The sequence below is a fragment of the Falco punctatus genome (assembly GCF_963210335.1).
Source record: "Falco punctatus genome assembly, chromosome: 3".
Classification (NCBI taxonomy): Eukaryota; Metazoa; Chordata; class Aves; order Falconiformes; family Falconidae; genus Falco; species Falco punctatus.
In genome coordinates this window covers 44,847,412-44,869,932 of record NC_137582.1, presented here as the reverse complement: position 1 = coordinate 44,869,932, position 22,521 = coordinate 44,847,412, and the positions used below count along the sequence as shown (strand labels likewise).

The 22,521-nt window shown below is 37.5% G+C and overlaps 1 protein-coding gene across 7 annotated transcripts in view; it reads left to right on the top strand.

Moving 5' to 3' along the window:
- NKAIN3 (sodium/potassium transporting ATPase interacting 3) overlaps positions 1-22,521 on the top strand; it is a 377,204-nt gene that overhangs the window by 184,129 nt on the left and 170,554 nt on the right. For all 7 annotated transcript variants that reach the window (XR_013926577.1, XM_080378300.1, XM_080378303.1 and 4 more), the window contains exon 3: positions 2,217-2,297. Coding sequence is in view for 6 of the 7 variants with exons in the window: in XM_080378300.1 (XP_080234426.1) it covers positions 2,217-2,297 (81 nt within the window). In the remaining variant the exon portion in view is untranslated. The remainder of the gene's footprint in view (positions 1-2,216; positions 2,298-22,521) is intronic.

The window sequence follows — 22,521 nt, the reverse complement described above, 5'->3', positions numbered from 1 at the left end:
ACCTTTCTTTTAATGTAGTCTTCCTTAAGTACCTATGAGGCTATACAAGGAAAGAATCTGCTACTTGCATATCTGAAAAGATGTGTTTTCAAATGTGGAGAATAACTCTCTCACTTTTAACAGTTATATAGTACTAATTACTGAATATGTAATTATTATGTTCTTAGAGCAAATTAAATCTATATTCCTACAGTTCAGTGAGAGTGTAGGAAGAGCCTCTCCATACCCAGCAGCTGGGTTGCAAGGTACACCTGCCTTGCACCTGCACTTCTCTTTCAGTAATCCTCACAGTGGATAAGGAGCCAAAAAGGTCCTGACTGTGTAAACTAGCATAACCTGGCCTGGGAAGGCACATTCAGATGGCTTTTGCCTGCATGGTTCAGAGTGGTCATTGGTGCCCATGGGACAGAATGAGGCCATTAACAGATTTGCCTTGGCCTGACAGATCAAGTATGTTTTCTGTTGTTGTGATGACAGATTTCATTCATGGACAGATAAAACATTATTTGTTAAAAGGGGGGAATCCCCTGAATAGTCTGAAATCTCTTTTTTTTTTTTTTTTTTAATGTGCAACTGAGCTTTTATTAAGTGTTCATTAATTTTGAACATACTGCACCTCGTGTTCTGAGGACATATGTTGGAATATTGGGCGCTTTTAGTGATTTACTACGAAGTCAGAAAATGTGGTAAAATCTGATAGCCTCTTTTAAGTTAATCTTATGAATAGTACAGACCTTATACTGCTCACAGACCACAGCAGCTTTGTCTATTTTATAATAAACCAGCCTTCAGGGGCCACACTGCCCTTCTCTGTAAGCCAGAGGAAACAGCCCAGGAGTATTACCCTCGTTTTGTTTATTAATGACCTACTTCTTATGCCATAGCCATCTCCAAACTACCTAAATACCTCACAAGAAATTAAATTAAAGCAGTTAACCTGTTTAGTGTACAAAAATGGCTATATGCATGTAAGGGTCATCAAACTGGGGAAAAAAATTAACTGTCTTTGCCTGAACCTTTCATTGTACATTACAGGGAGGGGAAGAAAGGGGGGAACATCACCCAAAAGTGCCCAAGAAAGCCAAGCTGATGGTATCCGTGCAATGGAAATGGGATCCAGCATATTGCAGATTAGGGTGTTGAGCTTTACTGATTATATTGAAGCAAAACAATAGCATATTAGCCTCATCTGGTCTCAGCTAATTAGACTTTCAAAGGCACTTGGCAGCCGTTCTCTACTGTGAAGGTTATAAGCACATAAATATAAAGTGGCAGTGCTGCTGCTGATGGCATTTTTCAGGTGGGTGTAGCTCCAGCGTGGCTGTGTGCACTTAGCCCCTCAGACAGAAATGCTGCTGAGGTGTACTGCTTGGGAAGTTAATTGGGCATAGTTTACAGTCGTATGTAGGTAAACAGTGCATCTGTAAGGAAATAGTGCCAGTCAATTATGCTGAAAATTAAAATGCACAAGATTATTGCAGGTAGACAAATGGATCTACCGTTCATGCTTTGGGTGGAGTATGAGTTCAGTCTTGCCCTAGAGTAGGACGCTGGAGAACCTAGAAGAGATATGGATAACTTCACCTGTAAGAATGCGTTGTAGGATCAGGTTCATGGCCACAAGGGCTGGAGTAGTGACCCATTTTTAATGTAAATTAAATACTTTTTACTTAAAGACTCTTAAGAGATCAGATTTACCCTTTACCTGTTTGTTTAAAAAAAAATCCAAATTATCACATCAGTAGCTCTTCTGTTTTATTTGGTGGTGTTTGATTCTTGTGTCTTTCTTCATAATATTTAAATACTATTTTAATACTATTTGTCTATTTCAATTATTGTACTATTCTGGAATCTCATTTAACAGAGTTAAATCATGATTTACGAATGACTCACAGTTGCCCCAAAACCTGTGTTTAAGTCAGCATTTTGGATCTAATTGGTATCAGTAGGATAGTGTAAAACAGTAAAGAATAAATCTGTTTTATAGGTATTTATTTAGACCAGCAATGAATATATTTGATTTGTAATTTCCTGTGGTTCTTAGGGGACTTCTGCAGGGAGAATTCCTTTTCTGAACTCTCTGTGCTTGGCTGTTCCTAGAAGAACAATGCTTATTAGTATCAGGGGGTTTATTATTGATCTGCTCAGTATAAAGTCCTTTCATCTTCTCATTTTATTTTTCTGTCTTTTTTGCTTTCATCCGGCTTTGTGTTTAGTACACGGTGTGGACTGCCCTGTGGGTCACCTGGAACGTTTTCATTATCTGCTTCTATTTGGAAGTAGGCGGACTTTCTAAGGTAGGTCACTTTTCCTTCTTCAGGTTTATGGGAGGGTGTTTTAACAGCAGGACTCTCAGAAGGCTGGAACCACAGAAGAAAATTGCGGTCGTCTGAACATACAATTTGATCTTCAGAGTTCCCCTTCAACAGGAACGCCAGTGTTTGAACTTGTCTCTGATAGTAAATAGTCATGGGTTTGAAGTACATAAATGCAACGAATCTGAATTACAGTTGCCTTCTGAAGTACCATCTGGGGGAGGAAGGAGGGGAGGTTATTCAGTGGAAAATTTGAGGTTCTTTTTGATTGTTGAAAAACAGCCAATGTCATTTTTTTTGAATGTTCAAGTGTGTATGAAAAGTGTATCTGAATTTCTGAGACTGCTTTGAAAGCAGCTAAAGAAAATTACTAAGAAGATTAATGTAAAAACTTGTTGAGCAAATTGGTCTCACAGTGAGAATGTTAATTCTTTACAAAAAAAGAACAAATGAGAAAGGGTGACTTTTTTTTGTATCTGAATAAAACTTTCCTTTCCATGATACTCAGTGCTCTAGGTCACCGATTCCTTATTCAAATCTCTGATTAGAGCAGAAGTGTTTGCTGGAAGTATCGAGATACATGTTGTGTTCATACAAGGTAGCCTTTATGTTAGCATAGGTTATATTTAGCATTATATCTACAGTGAGTTCCATACAACGTCTGCTGGTTTTTATCCTCCTGTTAGACATAGATGATACTGATCTTTGTTTATCACATTCATACTTAAATGATTCCGGGCACAGTATGCCGATAGCACATGCTGATCCTGGTATTATTAATAAAATTAATTTCCCCATTATTGGTTGTAGGTTTGATATGAACTACATCACTGTTTATTCATGCAACGCTTTTAAAGAATTGTGAGCTCTACTCAGTTCTGATGGGAACATTTGTGAGCTACATACTTTTTTGGGTTCAGCATTAAAATGCCCAGCTTTTGGCTGACAACAAACAGAAAACTGGTGAAACCGATTTAATAAGAAATAAAATTTAATTTATTCAGTAAAAATTCCATTAAAATTAAAGCTTTCAGTGATAGCTTCCTTTGGTGATAAAATTTCATAATGAAAAGCTGAAACAGTTTATTTTTTCTCCAAATATGATGTAGTTCACCAGAAGTCATAGGCTTGATGAGGAAATTAGTGCACTTCATAGACAATTAAAATAAATGATTGTATTGATATGTTTTGACTTAAAAATCTATTTGATGAACAGAAAAGCAACACATAGAAGCGATGAACGCCCAAAGTTATTGTTCATTTTCATTATACTTCGTATTTTTTCAGTCAGTTGGGTGATGAGTGTTTTTATAGTGACTATTATATCTTTATAGATAACTAGTGTTTTAATCTAAGTGCTTAGGAAGTGAAGCAAAACTTTTAGTCTGACCTGAGTGTGTGAAAACTTGAGTTGTCTTTCCATTGTTTGCAAAGGATTCTGATCATATCCTTAGTGTGAGGGGATTATACACCAGCAGGCATGAATTGAAATCTTGTATCTTCCAGTTTCACCACTGTGTTTCACTTTTAGGTCTTCTTACTTAACATACATGACAAATCACAACGCAGAGAAATAGTAGCGCAAATATTATTCAGCAGCTCAGAAAAATCCCTTTTATTAGTATGTACTTAGGTTGATGTCAGAATTTGGGTGGAGTCTTTGTCTTGTGGTTTATAATGGCAACATTTGAAAAGTAGTTTCTCAACAAGGTGATAGACACAAAATTATTTCCATGGAAGTTAACTGCTGTTGTATAGGCTACATCAAAGGCACCAGTATCAGGACCAAGCTAGCAATGATAAAATCGAGAATTTTGTTCAGTAAACCATGGAATTTGGGGTCTGTTTAATGCTGTTTCTGAAACCTGTGCTAGAGATGATGCTGTCAAGAGACTGAGGTCTTTTTGCACCATATGCATAAAATCCCGAGTATTTACAAGTTGTTGGCTATTTGACAACTGATTTAATTGGGACCCACATTTTACCCAACATGCTAGCTGAAAAATTTCATCATTGCTTTCCATGAATATGTTCCTGTGTTGTCAGGCATGATAGAAAGGTGCTGTTATCAAGGTACGTTAGTGTGGCTGGGAAGTCAAATGCCATTAGAAGCTTTTCAAGGATGTTTATTTTCTCGACATTGAAATCTTGGCAGAGAATAGTCACATTTTTTCTTGCTGTCATTCTATTTTTGTATTCAAAAAATGGTTTTGTTTCTGAAATGAATGCAGATTGTTTGTAATTTTTTAACTTCTGTTGACATACTATCAGGGAAAATTACGATGCTCTCTGGCAGCTGATTGATTTCTGTTGGTTTGTTTGTTTTTAAGTGCTATCATGTTTATATTTGCTCTGACCAGAATTAGCTGTTGCTTGGAGTCCCATGAATTTATTAGGTCTTTGATTATGAATACTATCAGCAAATATCACTTGGTACAATAATAAATGGTAATTTTAATTGAATATCTTAACATGGAGTATGCATACAAGGTGGACAGACTTTTCAAATGTCCTAATAGGAAACCCCCACTGCTGAAATTTTGCTCAGCTCTTAGTCTTGCTGCAGAAGAGAAGATCTCCTTTGAATTTTCGTTGTTTGAATTGTGCCAAGAAGTTCCACTGCAGTTAATGAAAAATTTGAATGAGAGTACGAACAACATAGGTAATTTAGGCCCATTTTTTGCTGTGAGAGTTTGAAACTTCTTTTACTTCAATTATAATGCATAATGTTCAGGTTTTCCTAGAAAACTGATTTTATGGTTTTTTTGAAAGGAACAGTTTTATATTTAGTTTAAGGTTTATGGATCTAGTACACCAAGATCTTTAAACTTTTCTTGACAAGAAGTAATGAAAACTTCTGCATGATCCCTCCCATTATCAAACACGATGTATGTGACTTGATCCTTTCCATTCTTTCAGAGAAGTATGATGTTTCTTTGCCAGGGTGACACGGAAATTATATTTTTAGTTGCAAACACATTTCGTGTTCTAAAGTAAAGGCAATTTCATACAGAACCAAATTCCCAGCAAATTTTTTTTTAATAATCCGGAGGGCCAAACTGGTAGACCTGAGGGGAGGAAGCTGGTGGGGAGGGGTAAACTGGGAACTGGAAGGCTATATATGGCTCCAGGCTTGTTGTTAAGGAATTCACTTGGGTCTTAGTCCCTGCTCCAATTAATACCACATTATTTTATATAGTGAGGGAAAGCTTCACAAAAGAGCTTTCTGTGGAAGCACCCCCTATAGCTACAGTATGGTAATTAGGGCAGTCTCCTGAGAAAAGGATGGTATGGATTCAAGTTGTCTCAGGTGTAAAAGGGAAACAAACCTGGCTGTCCCACAGCCCAGTGTTCTAAGTAGAAGCCTAATGAGTAAAGGCTTCCTCTGTAACTACTTTATAAACAACTTATAAGTCAAGCTCTTTTTTCACTTATGTTACAGATGTGCAAATAAAATGTTAATACTTTTTTCAGAAAGTATTTTTAAAGAAATTCTATTCAATCAGAAATAAAGTAAATATACCCATATAAATCTTTTTTTGTTTGTGTTAACTTAGGATTTTTTCTGATTTTAGCAGTGGAAAAACTGTCTATATGAAAACTGAAATTTGCCTGTGTTTTTCATTTACTACTTTTAGGGAATTGAAAGCATAATTTTTAGTGTTAACCACTCTGTATGAGAGAAACAAAGCTGCTATTATAACATGACCTTTTAATCCTCCGCTGCAGGATGACAGATTGCTACATCCATATATGAGCTCATTAGTTGCTTGGATCTTACTGTATCTTGAAATGAAAATGTGTTGTAATTGCCACTTTCAAGAGTATGGGCAATTTAAAAGATATACACATAAACACAAATCTCAAGGAGCCAAAAAAATTTCTCTAAAGAGCATTTGAAAATAAACATTGATTGTATCCTACCTGATACAATACCAGAAGCTGTTAGTTTGAACTTCTGGATATTCTTCTTAAATATGGACAAGAGCCAGCCCTCCATCACCAGAAATACATTATTTTATGTACTTCTGTAGAAAGAAGACTTCATTTGTTTTGTGTGTACAGTTGATATTTCTGTCATTTATATCCCTCTGGTATTTCAGATCCAGCGTGAAAATAGCTGTGCTTATTTGTATTTATCATTTGCTATTCCAGCTGGTACTTTCTGATAGACCATTTTTCTACTGCTTGTTTTATTGTGAGTTAGTGATACTTGCTTTGTTAATGTGTTAATGCTTTTATTGTTAACTGTTAATGCCTTTATTCAGTAAATGTATAGCAGCATTCCCATACTGTGTACTCCTTTCCCGTTGTTTGATATACTTTGCCTAAGCAGCTGGGCAACATTGATGAGCTCTTTTCTTTTTCTATGATGTTTCTGCTTGTTCTGCCTGGGTTTCGGTGGACTTTGCCTCATTCTGGATTACTTTTAAGTTTAGCTCTCAGGCTTGAGCTCTCTGTCAACTGACTCTTCCATTGCTTTTGGCCAAGGATTTGCATGAGAAACACTGATGTATTCAGTAGCAAACTACTTCTAAACCAGCTTATGTTGATTATCTGGTCCTTAGTTTTGTGTAATGAATGTAGGTAAATGTGGACTTTAAAATGTGCTTGTGACACTAGCTTCATTAACCTTTCGCCTGAAGCCAAAGGAGCTTTTACATGTGCTAATTAATAAAACTATCATTTTTCAAGTATTTTTTTCTAATAATATTTACTTTTATCAATGGAAGTTCAAAGTCTGTAGGGCTCCCAGCCAACTTTGTTAAGCTGGAGACAGAACTAAAAGCTAAATTCTTATATGGATCTGTAGTTGGAGGATATAATTATAACCCTGTTAAGATTAATGATTTATTTCATCCAAGGACAAAATGGACTAACAAATTAGTAAAACGCTGTGGGAATGAAAACCTAATACTCTTTTCTAAACAAAATACTGTACATAAGAATGGGGGCTAATTATGTGGACTTTATCCCGTCTACTTCTGGAATCCTATTTGTTCCATCTGGTGCATGTCAGTCCAGTCCTTAATTGTTGTGCAATTATATCTAATCATCTCAAGTGGAGTAAGTTAAGCTCAAAACCAATGCCATGTTGTAATTAATAGAGTTGTAAAGGTGTATGCTGGGGCTTGTGTCTTTTTGGGTTTTTTAATGTGAAATGAGAGCGTAAGTGTTGCTTGAATTTAGGCTAACAATATGAAAGAAAAAAGTGATTCTCATTCTACCTTGTGCTGATGTGAGAAAACAGAGACAACTATTTTGGTGTAATTGGCATCATAATAAGCTTGTGGATAAAATCGGCAGCGTCCATAAAACCTATATGGGAAATCAGCAGGTGGAGGGTAAAGGACTTCCTTAGTCTAAGCGGAAGACTGAAGGTCGGTCATAGGGCAACTACTCACATGTAAGCAATTTTTATGCGGAGGAAAGTGGTCAGTTTTTTTCATATCTACTGGGAAGAAGGGCGAAAAATAATTTTCTGAGCATTTGGTAAAGAAGATTTGGTTGGAGGTCAGGAGTTTTTTAATAATAAGGTCCCTGAATAGGATCTAAAGCTGTTACAAAGCCTTATTGCTGGATAACTCTTCTGCTCTGCTCTTTTTGGTCTATAGAAATAAGCCTATGTCAAGATAAAAACCCAGGTTAATGTCCATGGATGATTTAGGGTAGGAGTGTCAAAAATGAAAAAGCGAGTACAAGCTGAAGACTCAAAACCCCATCTTTAATCATGTCTGAGTCTTATTTACTTCGGCAGGAGCAGCATTCCAGCTGGGGAGCTTGGGGGGTCTCTGGCTTTTTTCGTCAGCAGGTGTGTAGGGACATAGAAAAGGGGGGACCCCAATGGAAGCTCCCAGGTGGGTGACAGCAGTTCTTGTGCATGTGCAGGTGAGGTTTTGGTGTTCAGCTGTGTGACATCTAGTGGGAGGCAATGCTGTCATTGCTGTTCGCTCCTGATAGAGATTAGACCTCTGTTACATCAGCTGCTGCTAGCTGTTGTATGCACAATAATGGATCATACTAAAGCCGTGGATGTTGCTCTAGGCATTCTGCAATTTCTAGACATTACAAGTGACTAGTTTTATAGCAGTAGTTAAATACAAACTCTTCCTAGTGTGTGTGCTAATAAAATTCAACTTGCAGAATTAAACCTGATGAAAAGACTGTTTTCATTTCTTAGAGGTCTGGGCCCTCTTGCCTCCTCCTCCTTTCCCTACTATTATTCCAAAAGGATTTAAAGAATTGTTGTTTTAAAAGTAATGTTCCAGAATCTTCTCTGACATGGAAAAGGAATGCTAATTAAACACCATTGAAGTAAATACAATTAAACTAATACAAAGGCAAAGAAAACCAGACCAAACACTAGTTTTAATGCTTGTGTCATTCAACTCATTTAATTCCCTTGGCCTTCACTCTTTCTTTGAACAATCTCTCAGAACTAAGAAATGGTTGGTTTTTTAGAAAAAAAAGTAATCAAAAGTTTTTAGGACCAGTTCCCACCTTCTTGTTATTCTTGAGCCCTTTCCTACAGTAGAGGTTCCACTGAAATGCATTTGCTGAAATATGAACTTCTATCACCTTTCATATGCATGTTGCTCCTCCCATCCTGCTGCTTTCTCACCATAAAGAGAAATAATCTCCAGGTTCAATTGTATTTAATACTTTTCCATAATGTTCTGTTCAAACAGTAACCTTTTACATTTTTAATTACTTTGGCAATAAACCTGGAAACCAATTTACTGTGAAGTTATGCAGTGTAATATTGAACAGAAACAACATTTCAGCACTTCAAAATAATAGCACTGGCCTTGGCTGGTGCTAGGTACTGTTAATCATAGATACGGTGTGTTGGTGGTGTGCCTTTCAATGGTATTTACAAACAGTATTTTTTGATGTTGTGTTAGGTTGATGTCAGTACATGCAGGAGTAGAAACTGCATGTGGTAGGTTCTGTTTAGAATACCATGATTATTTCCATGAAAAGTTAGAAAATAATTAGCCAAGAACTGGGAATTCATAATGGTGAGGCTATGGAAAAATGCATTATCTTTTTATTTGCAATTTATACTTCTCAGCCCAAAAATGGAATAGCTACACATTCATGCTTGCTCTTTGAAAATAAAAGTAAGGGAATGCTACCTGGAGAACGCTTAGGAAGATGACTTTAATACACGCTCTCTTTAAAAAAAAAAAAAAAAAAAAAGGCAAATTAAAGAGCAAAAAAATATTAATCTGTTAGTACTCTAATATTGAAATCAAAATTTTCCACAATGAATTAGCCTCAAAGACTTCTGTTTTAGCTGAAGAAACTTTGTGGTTGGATTTTGATGTTCCAGATTTCATGTAACCGAAGTAATTTGTTATTCAGTCTGTTTCACTCTACTGTGTAAAACTGTAGCATCATGGAACTTTTAATGAAATGCATGCCTACTTTTGGAAGGAGAATTAACATGCAGCTAGCTTGGTGGCACATTTTGAGCATAAGGTCATTCTGGAAAAAAAATTGTGTGTAACAAATGGGACACAGATAAATGCCACCAAAACTGCAGAATGTGTCATTCTGATGTTAATTAGTTTGTTTAGGTGATACAATCACATTGCTGAACAACTTAATCAGGAGTAGATTCCAGATGGTGCAAAAATTGAATTTCATATCCTTTCAGGTGACATTTACAGTGGTTCATAATACTACAAACAATCAGCACCATTAAACTATGTTTTTTTCAAGCAGAACTGGTGCTCTTATGTAACCCCTTGATGCTAAGTTATAAGGCTGATATTTGGAGTGTAGGCCACCATTGTCTTCAGTGGTTTACATAACTGAGATATCTCTGTGGCTTCTTTTTTTTTTTAATAATCAATATAATATATCCATGGCTGACTGGCTTTGGGAATAATGGGTGTGATATATATTGTTAGCTAACTGCTACACAGATACACCTATGAATACAAACATCACATTCCTATTTGTTTGAGTTCATTAGCTTAATTTCTAGGTTCTTGAAGATTTGGGAGAAAAAAAATCCCAAACTCTAAAATGCAGCCTCATGGGGAGGAGGTAAGTAGCTTGAGTGGCTTGCAAAATTTCTCCAAAGACACCTTTGGATATGAAACAGAAATAAGGATGCGATCCCAGTCTGAACTGGGTTCTGTTCTGCAGGAGTGCACGCTACAATGGCTAGTGATGCAGAGAGGGTAAATCCTTGAGTACCTATAGTATACCTGAAGCACAGAAAAATTTGAAAAAGAATTGGTTGTTTAGATATAGAATAAGAGCATACAAAATAAGGAATCAGAACATATAAGAAAAGGAAGGACCATCTAGTCATCTATTCTAACCTTATGTATCTAGATAAAGTTGAATTCATTAGTTTGTTTCTGGGGAGAGGAAGGGAAATTTCTCTAAGTTGTGGTTTGGTTGTATGCAAGTATGGCAAATCCATCTGCAGATAAGCGTGAATCTAGGTTTCAGTGCTTAAGGTATTATTTTACCTACATATTGACAATTTCATCTGTTTTGCAGTTACATGTTTTTTTTGCAGAAAAAGGGAAGACTGTTGCTGATATTTTTATTTTCTTCTTTGTAAATATGATGTCCTTCTGGCAAAACTGCAATGAAATATATTTCGAGTATTTCTTTAATCATATTGTTTTTTAGACATTGCATCAACCACATCTGCTGTCTGTCCAGCAGCTTCAAACTACTGACAATGGTGACTGCTGTGTACAGATGTTGACCCTTATGTAAGACAGTATACTTACTTTAGTGCTAGTGCAGGCTCTATTTATTGCCTGCTAAGGTCAAATTGATGAGTTTAATAATTTCTATACCATACACTGGTTTACTGCTGTAATGTATCCTTTGGAATTTTAGTTCCTATATTGTCCAGGTAAGGAGTTCTTCCTATTTATGGGGAGGCCTGTAATTTCATCAGTCATCTAATAAATAATTACATTCAGTTGATGTCCAGTTTTAAGACAGTTTTACTATTTTGAAGGGAGTTTTGCACTGATTCATAAGTTGTTCGTTGGGGCTTTTCCTCCATTTGAAGACAATGCTTGCTTGGAACAAAATGTAAATGTTAAATGTTTTTTGTAACATTTTACACATAAGACAGTCCTAGACCTCGATGAAAGTACAGAGGATTTATTACTGGTGATTGCAGAATCTGAAAAAGTTCTTCCCAGAAATGATGTTACTGAATTGTGTGGGAGTTTTGAGTATGCCAAATGCTTCTTATGAGACTTGATAATAGTGTAACTTTAGGCTAATGTAGAGTCTCTTAGTTTGGAAAAGACCTTTAAGATCATCAAGTACAACTGTAAACCTAACACTGCCAAGTCCACCACCAAACCATGTCCCTAAGCACGGCATTTACAGGTCTTTTAAATACCTCCAGGGACGGTGATTCAACCACTTCCCTGGGCAGCCTGTTCTGATGCCTGACCAACCCTTTCAGTGAAGAAATTTTTCCTAATGACCAATCTAAACCTCCCCTGGCACAACTTGAGGCTATTTCTTCTTGCCCAGCACTTGCTGGGAGAAGAGACTTGACACCCGTCTCACTGCAGCCTCCTTCCAGGCAGCCGTAGAGAGTGATAAGGTCCCCCCTGAGCCTCCCTTTCTCCAGGCTAAACACCCCCAGTTCCCCCAGCTGCTCCTCATAAGCCTTGTGCTCCAGCCCCTCCACCAGCTTCGCTGCCCGTCTCTGGACACGCTCCAGCCCCTCAATGTCCCTCCTGCAGTGAGGGGCCCAAACCTGAACACGGCATTCGAGGGGCGGCCTCACCAGTGCCCAGTGCAGGGGGACGGTCACTGCCCTGGTCCTGCTGGCCACACGGTTTCTGACACAAGCCAGGGGGCTGTTGGCCTTCCTGGCCACCTGGGCACACTGCTGGCTCACGTTCAGCCGGCTGTCGACCAGCACCCCCAGGGCCTTTTCCTCTGGGCAGCTTCCCAGCCGCTCTGCCCCAGCCTGTAGCGCTGCGTGGGGTTGGTGTGACCCAAGTGCAGGACCCGGCACTGAGCCTTGTTGAACCTCACACACTCGGCCTCGGCCCATCGGTCCAGCCCGTCCAGATCCCTCTGTAGATACTATGTAGATAGGCATGTTAACATGAGCCTATCTTTGACGTGTCAAAGAAACATGAGAAGCAGGCAATTGCTCATTATCTCTAGATGTCATCCAGGTGCCTGTACTTGCATCCTTTGGGATTCATGAACTCTACCTAATTTAGAGGAAAGGCCACGGAGGATATAAGTTTGGTTTAGTTTTCATAGGTCTGCATTTGACAATGAAAGAGATTCTTCTAACTACAAGGAGCCTGGTATCCACTCAAAGATTTCCTGGTTCTTCAGGATTTTCTAATATATTGGCATTAGATGTGCATAGTCTGGAATGTTCTGCGTTAATATCTGCCTTACATTACTTTGGTCTGGGAGTCTGATGTTGGCATTTTGCCTTTGAATTTTACAAATTTTGTAAGTCTACCTGACTTTCACCGGGTATTTTGAAAGAGCACCTGGAAGAAATTTTTGCCATTCAGCTCCTGTTGAGTGGTTCAGTAAGTGCACAATAAGGGGACTGTAGGGCAGTGTCCCTGCCTTACTCCCAGTATCCATTTCTTTTGAAGGCTTCAGGAAACAAAAACCCTATAGTTAGTTCAGTAGTGTACCTTGGGTAAGCCTTAAAAAGCCAATATGTCTGTTTTGACCATTTTTTCATTTGTAGAATGCTTAATGTTTATGTTGTGTTGATCTGTCTTTAATCGGAAGGAGGGTTTTGATTCTGGAGGTCACAGGAAGTAGTCTCAATCTTTATGGTTCGAGCCTTGGAGCACGCTTATCTCCTTAATTTGGTTTCTGTGTAATAATTTACTTAACCTCCATAAGGTGAATGGGGTTTGAGAACTCCTTTTCAATGCACAAGCGAATTGGAGGGTTTGTTGGTTGTCTAGATTATTATTCTCTCTTCCTTTTTCAGCTGTCCTTCAGGGAAATTCCTTGCTCGTGTTGATGATGTGACTGAGTTTATTATTCATGAGTATCAGCACTCCTTTGAGCAGACTTCTTCAGTTCGGATTAATGGGGAAAGAATGAGAGAATCCTGTTTGGGATTTGACTGCCCTCCTGCCCTTTGCTTTGCTAGGAGGTTTATTGTCAGGGTGGCTTTACTATACCGGGAATAATGCTGGGTCTTTTTGACCTAGCCAGTCAAATGGGGAAAGCAAAAATGTCGGAAAAGAAGTCACAGAGATGGCAACAGTGCTTTCCTGAGACTGTGTTTCAAGGGCAAATGGTTTATGAATAATTTGATTCTCTCTGTATTATAGCAGTGTTGCATTCTGTATACTTAGATTCCCTCTCTGCTTAGAGGTCTTTAGAGAGCATGTAGAAGTTCTTTAAGATGTTGTTTTGGAAGAGCTTTTCCATTGCACCAGGAGAATATATTATACCTTTCTTCCGAGTACTCCTGCTCTGTGTTACTGTTATGGATCTTCTGCATGCTTGCACAGATCTTTTTTCTTTTTTGTTTTTTTTTCTCCTTTGGTAGATGAACAGATTCAGGTGTGATTTGGGAGTTTTGGCTGAAGATTTTCGTTGTTTATCTCAAAGATGTTTGAAGGCTTGGACATCTTTTATTCTGAGAGAGTTTGAACTCTGGTTAACCCGTCCAGTCTGCTGCAAGGGGCATAGGTGTTATTCTAAAACCCAGATTACTTCTTTGCAGCAGGTATAACGCAGATGATTCATTTTACCTTTTCTCCCTGTGAATGATGGATAATATTTTTGCTTTTCAGCTTTATTTTCATTCAGTTCAGTACTTTCCCTTGGTTTGATCAGAAGTGACCAAACTGCTGACCAACTTTCTCACTGCCAGTATTACCAGGGCAGATGATTTTCCTTTTGAGTCGTCTCATCTTGACTAAATTAGTGTTTCTTTCTCTTTAGTGGCATTCACAAATAATTCACAAATGCTTATTTATTCCACTTCAAAGGTGGGCTGTTGAATAAAAGACTACATTCAGTGAGGAAAAAAATACGTACATGTATGTACAACTGTGAAGAAACTGATTTCCACTAGATCTTCATCTCAAATACACTTGTACATTTTTTAACTTCAGAATTCATGCTGTTTTGGGACTGTTTTCGTATGCTTCATATCTACCCTGAGTTGCAACTATGGTTTGCTTCAGGGTATCTTCTGTCCTTACGTCTTGTTTTTCACATGAGCTGGCTATTTTTATTTTTCGGTATTGTAGGCATGTAGACGTTGTGTATACCCTGCAAACTTCAGCACAGTGTAAATAGCTATTTTGGAAAAGCCAGTGATATAACTTTCTTAATAATCACTTTTTTAGTTTGTACTTCTTAATATTTTTACCTATTCTAGGTTTAGTTTGTATATATTTTACTCTTACGAATCAAATGACTACCTGTTGATTAGTTAAAAATATACTTTATATTCTGATTTTAAAACTAAAATTTTCTGTAAAAAATTGAAATAATCTTTAGGTCTCATTTTCTTTTAAAATTTCTTGCTTCACTCTGATAAATATGAATATCTGTGAAAATGTTGACATATTAAAATGTGCTTCAGACACAAATTTATCGAGTTTTAATGCTTAAAATAACCAAATGGTTTTAAAAGGTTGTTAGAGAGTTTTAAAATGTTCCTAGATGTTAGCAACACCATCAGTATCCTAGGATTTCTTTATTCATAAATGTTTAAGTAAGATCACTTTTTACATCTGTAACTAGGTAGCTTGCTTAAATATTCCAGGATCGATCATATTAACTTTTATCCAAACATTCTATTCTCTAGAATGCAGTTTGCAATTCTGTTGCCTGACTTGTATTTCCTGCTTCCAGGCTATATCACTTTGCTTGTGCCTATAATTTATATGTTTTTTGTTTCGCTGATCCCAACTTAACAAGTACTCCAGATGGCCCTGTACAGCTGCCTGCCTTTTCATTATTTACCCTCCTCCCTCTCTTTGTGTCATCTGCAAATATATCCACTGCAAGCAGTGATTTTGTATTTACTTCTAGATCACCGATGAAAATGTTGAATGACATCTGACCTTACATCAATCCCAAGGGAGTCCTGCTAGAAACACTTCTATTCAGCTTTGATTTTCCATTGATAACTATGTTAATTAGGTCGTTTTCAATCTTTTTAATTTTCAGTCCATTAAAAATGTACTGCCATTCTAATTTTTTCAATAAGAATGTTTTGTGAATGCCTTATAGGGGTCTAAGTATATTCTTGCACCTGCTTCTATCAACTCAACATTTAACTTCTTGAAGTAATGAAATTGAGTTTGTTTAATAGGTCCTAATGTCTTATGAAATCTTGCTGACTGGCGTCAATTATACTTCTTCTATTGGTTCTCAAGCATCTGTTTTTAAGTCATCTTTCCCCCAGTTACTTTGGGACTGATGCTAGACTAACTGTCCTTGAACCATTGCATGTGCATGTTTTGAAACTTACATAAGCTTTAAAATTCTTCAGTCTCATGAAGTTCCCAAGATTTATTAAAAATTAAGTTCTTTACGTTCATAGATCTCTATATTCAGTGTTTTTGTGTTGTTGCAAGTTGTCCAGGCTTAAAGAATGAATACAATTTAGAAACTGGTACGTCATTTACTGATGGTTTAGAAAGTGCTTGTTCCTCCTCTTCTCATTCTGTTCTTTACCAAATAAAGAACAGAAACATTTATTAAAGATGTCTGCCTTTTCTACCTCTAAAAAAATCAGAGTCTTCATTTATTAGTAGGCCTAGATCATCTCTATAATTTCTTTTGTTCCTAATAAGCCTAATGAACAATTTCTTACTGCCTTTAACCTTGCTATAATGGATTCTGCCTGACATATTTTTCTTCCCTGTTAAATATTCTCCATTATATATCCTCTAATTTATATTGACTGGAGTCTTTTCTCCATTTTTGTTGTGGTTTCTTGAGGAACTGGCTGACACAGTGTTTACCTGTGTGTTTTGCCTGGCACTGGAAACTGTTGTACCCATTGACTGCAGAAATTTTCACAAAGGATGGATCTTTCATAATTAAATGCTTGCATATGTGTGCCATTACAAATGAAAAAAAGGTAGCCAGAAGAAGGGACAGAAGAAACTATCTAGTGCCTCCATAGAGAGAAAAGTTCGAACCTCACGTTAGAAACTTCATAATTGCTGTCTTTAGTTTAAACCAAACCAGAAGAAAGACCACAGTGGAGAAGGGAAAGAGACCCTTTTGTATTCCTTCCCAGTTTCTCTCCGTCCAAAGCACCCTGGCTCTGGACCTGGAATACTCCTTAACTTATTAACCCTTGAAACTCAATGTGCCACTTACCTAAAGACTCCACAGCCCTTCTCCCTGACTTGCTCAGTACCATGGACTTTCACATTCTCTGGATCCCTCAGGACAGTAAGATAAAGATGTATTTTCCCCTGTTGAGAGGTCTTTGCTGTGTTCTTAATGTGCTACCTCTACATCTGCTTCAGAAAGAAAAGGAGAGCAGCACACACCCAAAGGGCTGCTACCAGTCTAAAGCACAGGGGTATCATGTGCAAATTATAGTGATTATTGTCCTATAACTTTGTGTATTCCCACTACTTTGATTTCTGTATGGTTTTTTTTCTGCAGCTTCAGTACAGCAAGACACATGATTAACTTAAAATGCATGAGTAGTCTCATTAAACTCAATAAAATTACTCACATGCTTACTATGCATTTAAGTAGTTTGCAGAATCAACATTAAAAGAAGAGGCAATCCATAGACCTCTCCACTTCTCATATATAAAGTTTGGGAAAGGAAGGAGGCTTTAATAAAAAAGCTTAAAAAAAAGCCCGAAGTATTCATCAGCTAGAAAAATCTTGTCTTATGCAACAAAGTTGAAATGCAGAAGTTTGATATATATATATATATAATGTGTTAAACAAATGCTGACTTATGAGTCTGTTATTCTATGTTTTTATATTGTGCATATTACAATATTGCCTAATAGTATCTCTTAACAGCATTTTCAAGTCATCTAGATTGTATTTGCTTGTATTGATCTTGTATATATTACTGTGACACCTCTTGTGTTGTGTTTGTCCTTTGTAAATTCTCCTAATACATAACATGATGTGAGAGCAGTTCAATTAATTGGAGTTGGAAGAGGTCAGGGAAGGATATGTAGATGATGGAAGTTTGTGTTAATGTGTGGGGTTTTTTTAAGAAATCACCTGCTTTAGCTTACTATTTCAGTGCATCTCTGAAATATTTAGTGTTTTAAAAACCTGAAGGATATAGTCCTTATAAAGAAGAATAAAAAACCACTGAGAATTAAAACCATTCTTAGAACCAAAAAAAGGATTCAGAGCCAAAGAAAGCATTAGGTTTGTGTGAAAAAGATTGCACAATATGTTGCTTTTTATGATCTGCAACCCACCCATTACAGTTTGTCCTGCTACATCACATCACTGAGACTGTGAATAGTGTAATAATCTCACTGTTTTTTAATTTAGTGCTAGAATGTGTTCCTGCATTTAAATGCTTTGCCAACAGTATAGGAAGTTTGTGCATGGAATAAGTATGTTCTGATACTTTGCAGGTTGCGTTCTGCCTTGCTAACAGAATTATCACTTCCTTTTGCTTGTAATTCCACTTGTCTTAATAGATTATTTTGTCAGTCCATTGAGAGGCTTTTTAATTCAGGTTGTACTGTAGATGAAAAGATACACAGGAGTTTATGAGTTACAATAAGATAAACGGAAGTTACTACATAATAACTATAAATAGTACTGAAAACAAAATACAGTATTTCAATACCTGCATTTTTTTCTACAGCTCATGTGTAGGCTGTAAATACCATTTTTAGGAGAAAAAAAAAAGATTTTATTTGGTGGAATGTTGTTAATATTTCAAAGTTCTTGGCTTTCTACTGAGATGGTATAAACTGGCATAGCTACAGGAGAAAGCATTGAAATTCTCACCATACAGATTAGATAAAAAATTGGTCTTGTTGGCTTAGTTATTTTTATAAAGAAAAGGAAGACACTTCTGTGCAAAGTAACCTTTAAGGAGAGACAGGGTTTTGTTTCCTTTTCTGAAGTGGAAGAAACCCTGGAGTGCAGTGATGTAAAGCTAACGACATCGACAATGCATTCTTAGGGATGTGGTCACAGCTTTCACATAGGCCTTTCATGGTCCAGGATGGAGCTTCTCCTTTGAAGACTCTGCCTTAGTGGCAATGCTGGGAAGGAAACGGTCTCTCTGTGAGTCTTGGTGCCACTCCAGAGGGAGGAGAAGGCATGTTCTGTGTCTTCAGATCTTCTCCTACTATGCCTTTCCGTAAATAGACCATACCTTTTCCCATCCATGAAGGAGGGGTGCTGCAGTCCCACCTCATCCATCTACCAGGGTAAAAGAAATTTTGCTGCAATGTCCTTTTTCCATAAAGCACTCTCCACCAGCTCGTGCCACTGCTTTCCACCCTGAGCTGTGTAGCTTTCCTCTACATAATTCTTTTATCCCTTGCTTTCCAGACAGCCATTGCTTAGATACTTGACTCATGGAAGACAACCTTGGCTTTAGTGTGTTTTTAGAAGGGACATGAATGCTGCAGTGTTCTGGGTCACCAGAATGAATCTCTTCTGTTGTAGATACCAGTATCCCTGAGGGACCTGAAGTACTATACAAAGATAGTCTGAAACATTGTTTGTGTTTGTTGGATGTTGGAAAAAGATTGGCCACTTATGTTAGATGAGTGAGTCCTGAAATATGTTATAGATCTTGGATACCTGGATAGACTTTCAGTCTTACATTTGAGAAGTAAAAGTCAAATGTAAGATTTATATTCATCTAGTAAAAAGGCATACTACAAGTTCCTGAAATCAATTACACTCAAAATTGCCCAAACATTGAATGATATGCATGAATAATTTGACTGTTTTGTTATATGTGCAAAAGTCAAGTTATCCTTGCAGTGAGACTCATTGTAAATCGCCAGCAATTTACTGTGTTTTTGAAAACCACAGACAGCAATTTACAGACAAGATTAGGCCTGTTACTATACACATGTGACATTTTCTTGATTTAAACTGTCATTCTGAAAAGCTGTTAACTGACAGCCAGAGTTTGGAATGAGGTTATAAGGTTTACTGAAGGACTGCTTACCACTGAGGCTGAGCTATATTTCTGCTTGGGTAGAGAAGAGCACGTAGACCTCCTACCGCAAATGAAGTATCTATGCATGCAAATTAGCACTTTCAAGGGAAATTATACATGATCTTTTTAGACATTCATGTGCTGCAGTGGTGTATGGTGCTGTGCTGACATTTTACATCTCATAAACACAGTAATATATTTCCAAAATACCTTCTTTCTTCTGAGGTATGTCAGAAAATCTGCCTGTAAGTGCTACAGATGGCTGGCACTATAGCAATACACATCAGCTTCATCATTTTGTCTGCTCCCTGTAAGTGATGTTTATCGAAGTACTTTCTGAAGACGATCTGTTGGGTTCCAGAATATCATATTGGGCCCGAGAGGGGAGTATTTGTCTTGATTTACTCATTTTTTTTCTTTTCTTCTTAAATTATCAACTAAACTGGAAGTCTTTCCACCACTTGGTTGCCATTATATTTCCATGGCATATAGACATGCGGTACCTGACCTAAGGAATACATTTCTTCATTGCCTTGACTACCTTCTCTTTGGTGTCGTGGGAACAGTTTCAGTATAAGTGATACCTTCTTTGTCTTTCTCTAGTGACCTTCAGAAATGCGCATGCACTCAGACATGTACTAACTTAGATACCCTGATGTTCTCCAGAACTTATTTTTGACATGAAATAACTCCTGCTCAGGTTCTCTGTCTTTTAAATAATTGCAAAGTACTTTCTGGTAGTCACTCATATTCAAAACCTGGCTAGTTTTTCAGGCTATTGGTCTGGATAGGTCCTTGGTATACAGAAGTCATTGTAGCCAGTGAATCATCCAGGAACTGCCAGAATACAAAAAGTGAACTTCGATTTCTTTTGCTAAAAGCCCATCTTGTAAGATGTGTTCTACAGGTATAATAAATCTTTCCCAAAATTTTTACTGAAAGTTTAAATCTGAAACATCCTTTTTTGTTATCAAAAACTAATTATTCTTATTGGGGATATGACATCCCTAGATTTTGCATAAAAACTTTTTTTGCATGAAAACTTAATTCAGCTCTGCTTTCAATAACTTTTTGAGGAGGAAGAAAGCTGTCAGCCTAAAATTGCATTGTCTGGAATATTGTGGACATGGTGTCCAAGTGAGTAAAACCAGAAATTAACACTATTGACAGGAGATTCTTTCCTTCTCAAATACCCTTTCGATACACCAGACTCTTCTTCCCTAGCAGATGGGCATGAAGAAGAATGTCTTGTAGTGCTGCTGACTTGAAAAATTGTTTGACCAGTATGATTCATAGGCATGAAACCATTACGGTAGAAAATGGTCATAAACACTGGAGAACATTTTAAAAGGTGACTGTGAGGAGGTGCACTGTAACTGGAAAGTTCAATATTTTCAGAAGAATCTCTTAGGAAAAGAGTCAGATAGTTTCATATACAAAAAAAGACAAAGGAAAAGATGGAAGTGACTGGGGTCTGATTTATAGATAGGAATGCATTGGGTAAGAAGATCCACAGGCAGTCCTGTTCAGGTGTATGGGACAGTGACATCTGAGAGCTGATGAGCACTTGTCTTACAGGCAGGTGGTAACAAGAGACAAAGGAAATGTGTGGCAAACCTAACAGAGATTAGAGTAAAAGAAGAATTGACCTCTTCGTAAACCAGACAAGCTACAGTTGTCACAGGCAGGTGACAGTTTGGTCATCTGGGAACTGGCATTGCCACTCCTATTACTCCAGCCAAACTGGTGAGAGGTTTCAACCAGTATACATCTCAGGTAACACATCTTAGTTGCTGACAGTGGATTCAAGTTTGTTTATATGGAATGAATGGATATTGTTGCTGTTGTTGGAACAGTGAATTCAATGTTTTGTCTGCATTTTGTTGGTATTTGTACCCATGTGTATTAGTATTCACAGATGGATTAGGTCCTGGCCTGGGATCCCTGGACCTTCTTCAGCCGTGCCAGACGGAGTTGCCTCTGGAAAATTTTGCTTTTGTGAAGTATGTGGTGAGAGGGGAAAAAAACAAATGAAGAGACAGGCAAAAAAGGCAAGCATCAAGGAAGAAATCAGTTCTCTTTCCCCTTATACTTGAACAACTTTGTAGGAAGAACAAACTAAGCCAATAAGGTTGTAACACAGAGAATGGTAGATATTGAGATATTTTGTTACAAGTAGGTTCTTAAGAATATTAATTTGTAAACAGTGGGGAAAATAGAATTAACTGGATTATCCTTCAGTAAATAAAAGTATGGCTTCAGAGGGGACCTGGATTATTCATCATACTGGACTAGACAGGGTTTTGAAAAAATGTCAGTTAACATCTGGGGATCTAGTTGTCCCCAGCCATTATTTTACTCACTTTCCCACTATCGAAAAAGTCGCTAGTCTCTGATTTATTGAAAAGACAAAACCTTATAGCAAAATGTCTTGCTGTGACATTTTACTTATGCATCTTTGATTTATAGTTCAGTCCCTGTGCCCAAAATGTATACATGCATAGGCACAGAAAGGCTCCTTTTCCAAATTGCTTTATTAAAAGCTCCTTTTTTAGTTTTTGTGAGGTGGGTATACTGTCCACGTAGTTCTCTTTCCTTTGGTGGAATATTAATCAAGTCTGACTGCATGAGACCTTGTGGCAATGCGAGGTGGTAGAGGCCACAATGCTAATGGTAATGCATGGTGCTGCTGCACGGTGCTGCTGCTGTGAGATCTCCTGCCTCACATGCAAGTACATGGATTCACCTCACTGAGTGCTAATGTGAGTTATGCGGTCTCCCAGGGAATTTGGCAAACCTGCTTTGTGGATAAGCAAGGCAAGAATAAACTCTGAAACTGTCCTAGCATGTTTTTTCTATCCCTTGTGTTTCAAATCAGCCTACTCCAAATTAGTGTCTGCTTTCATCTTTGGCTTATCTGAATGCCAACCCTCGCCTAATTTTTCTCAAAAAGGAAAGCTGTGACAGTTCTTTCAAAAATTGCTGATTTTCTTCCCCTATCTAACTTCCATGGACAAGAACAGAAAATGTTAGAACTTCATCAAAGGA